General features: G+C 60.5%; 1 protein-coding gene across 1 annotated transcript; it reads left to right on the top strand.

The window, feature by feature from the left end:
* Nucleotides 1-224: 224 nt before the first annotated feature.
* LOC129684224 (dynein axonemal heavy chain 2-like) lies at nt 225-1135 on the top strand (the record flags this gene model as incomplete). Its single annotated transcript, XM_055617303.1, is given in 3 exon segments — nt 225-377; nt 564-655; nt 937-1135. Coding segments are annotated over 3 exon segments (444 nt in total), but the record flags the coding sequence as incomplete, so codon positions are not given.
* Between the last annotated feature and the right edge of the window lie 560 nt (nt 1136-1695).

Below are 1695 nucleotides of genomic sequence, written 5' to 3'. Positions count from 1 at the left end.
TCACCTGAAGTCCAAGTGCAGGTCCTAGCTGGCTCGGTACTTGTTCACAGCCACAGTCTCCCACGGGGAAGTGGCTAGGAAGGAGGAGGTAGAGGAGGGCAGGCTCTCTGGCTTCTCGGTGATTGCTAACACAGCCTTCTGTCTCTTACAGGTGTGGCTCCTGTGACCAGGGAAGCTTGTCCTCGGGCAGGGTCAGCCCTCCTGAAGCTCCTCTCTCTCCCCAGGTGAACCCAGCGGATTTTGAAAACCACTCCTTTATGGTGGAGATGACATTTGTGTTCAGCATGATCTGGTCTGTATGTGCCTCTGTGGATGAGGACGGGCGCAAGAAGATTGACAGTTACCTCCGAGAGATCGAGGGCTCCTTCCCCAATAAGGTCAGGGCCTTGAGGACCACTGCCCCATTGCTCCCACTTTTCCCGGACCTGCATCTCTGGTCTCCAGCCTCTGCCTGGCCTTCCACTCTGCTGCCACTCTCTTCTCTGCCTGTCAGTGTGTGAGGCCCCTCCAGCTAGGAAGGGTTTGAGGAAGGTCCGGTCACGTGACTCACACGCTTTTCTTAGGATACAGTATATGAATACTACGTGAACCCCAAGATGCGGGCTTGGTCATCATTTGAGGAGAAGCTCCCCAAGAGCTGGCGCTATCCTCCAAAGTGAGAATGGGGTGTGGGGTGCGGGGTGTGGGTGGGGCTTGGGCCTGCAGGTGGGGTGGACATGGCCAAGTGATGGGGCAGAAGCCGGGGGTGGGCTGTACAAGGAGAAAACCAAGTCCAGGGGAAGGATGGCCGGGTTAGGACTTTGGATCTAGAGGACCTGGGACGAGGGTCCCAGACCCAGGAAGCAGGGCTGGTGACTGGACCTGTTAAGACCAGGAGGAAGTGCAAGCGAGCCGGGTGGGTCCTCGGCCTGGGGACGAGGTTCCTCTCTCCTTCAGCGCCCCCTTCTACAAGATCACGGTGCCCACCGTCGACACCATCCGGTACAACTACCTTGTGAGCACCTTGGTGGCCAACCAGAACCCTGTGTTGCTGGTGGGGCCCGTGGGCACGGGGAAGACCTCCATAGCCCAGAGCGTGCTCCAGTCCTTGCCCTCCAGCCAGTGGTCGGTGCTCATCGTCAACATGTCTGCGCAGGTGCATGAGGGGCACAGGAGTGTGAGGAGCACAGGTGTGAGGGGCACAGGTGTGAGGGGCACAGGAGTGTGAGGAGCACAGGTGTGAGGGGCACAGGTGTGAGGGGCACAGGAGTGTGAGGAGCACAGGTGTGAGGGGCACAGGTGTGAGGGGCACAGGAGTGTGAGGAGCACAGGTGTGAGGGGCACAGGTGTGAGGGGCACAGGAGTGTGAGGAGCACAGGTGTGAGGGGCACAGGTGTGAGGGGCACAGGAGTGTGAGGGTCACAGGAGTGTGAGGGGCACAGGAGTGAGGGGCACAGGTGTGAAGGGCACAGGAGCGTGAGGGGGCACAGGAGTGTGAGGGGCACAGGTGTGAGGGGCACAGGAGTGTGAGGGGCACAGGTGTGAGGGGCACAGGAGTGAGGGGCACAGGAGTGTAAGGGGCACAGGAGTGAGGAGCACAGGAGTGTGAGGGGCACAGGAGTGAGGGGCACAGGAGTGTGAGGGGCACAGGAGTGTGAGGGGCACAGGAGTGAGGGGCACAGGAGTGAGGGGCACAGGAGTGTGAGGGGCACAGGA

The sequence above is a fragment of the Psammomys obesus genome, unplaced genomic scaffold, assembly GCF_907164565.1.
Source record: "Psammomys obesus unplaced genomic scaffold, mPsaObe1.curated_primary_1811, whole genome shotgun sequence".
Taxonomy (NCBI): domain Eukaryota; kingdom Metazoa; phylum Chordata; class Mammalia; order Rodentia; family Muridae; genus Psammomys; species Psammomys obesus.
This window is presented reverse-complemented; position numbering and strand designations above follow the sequence as displayed.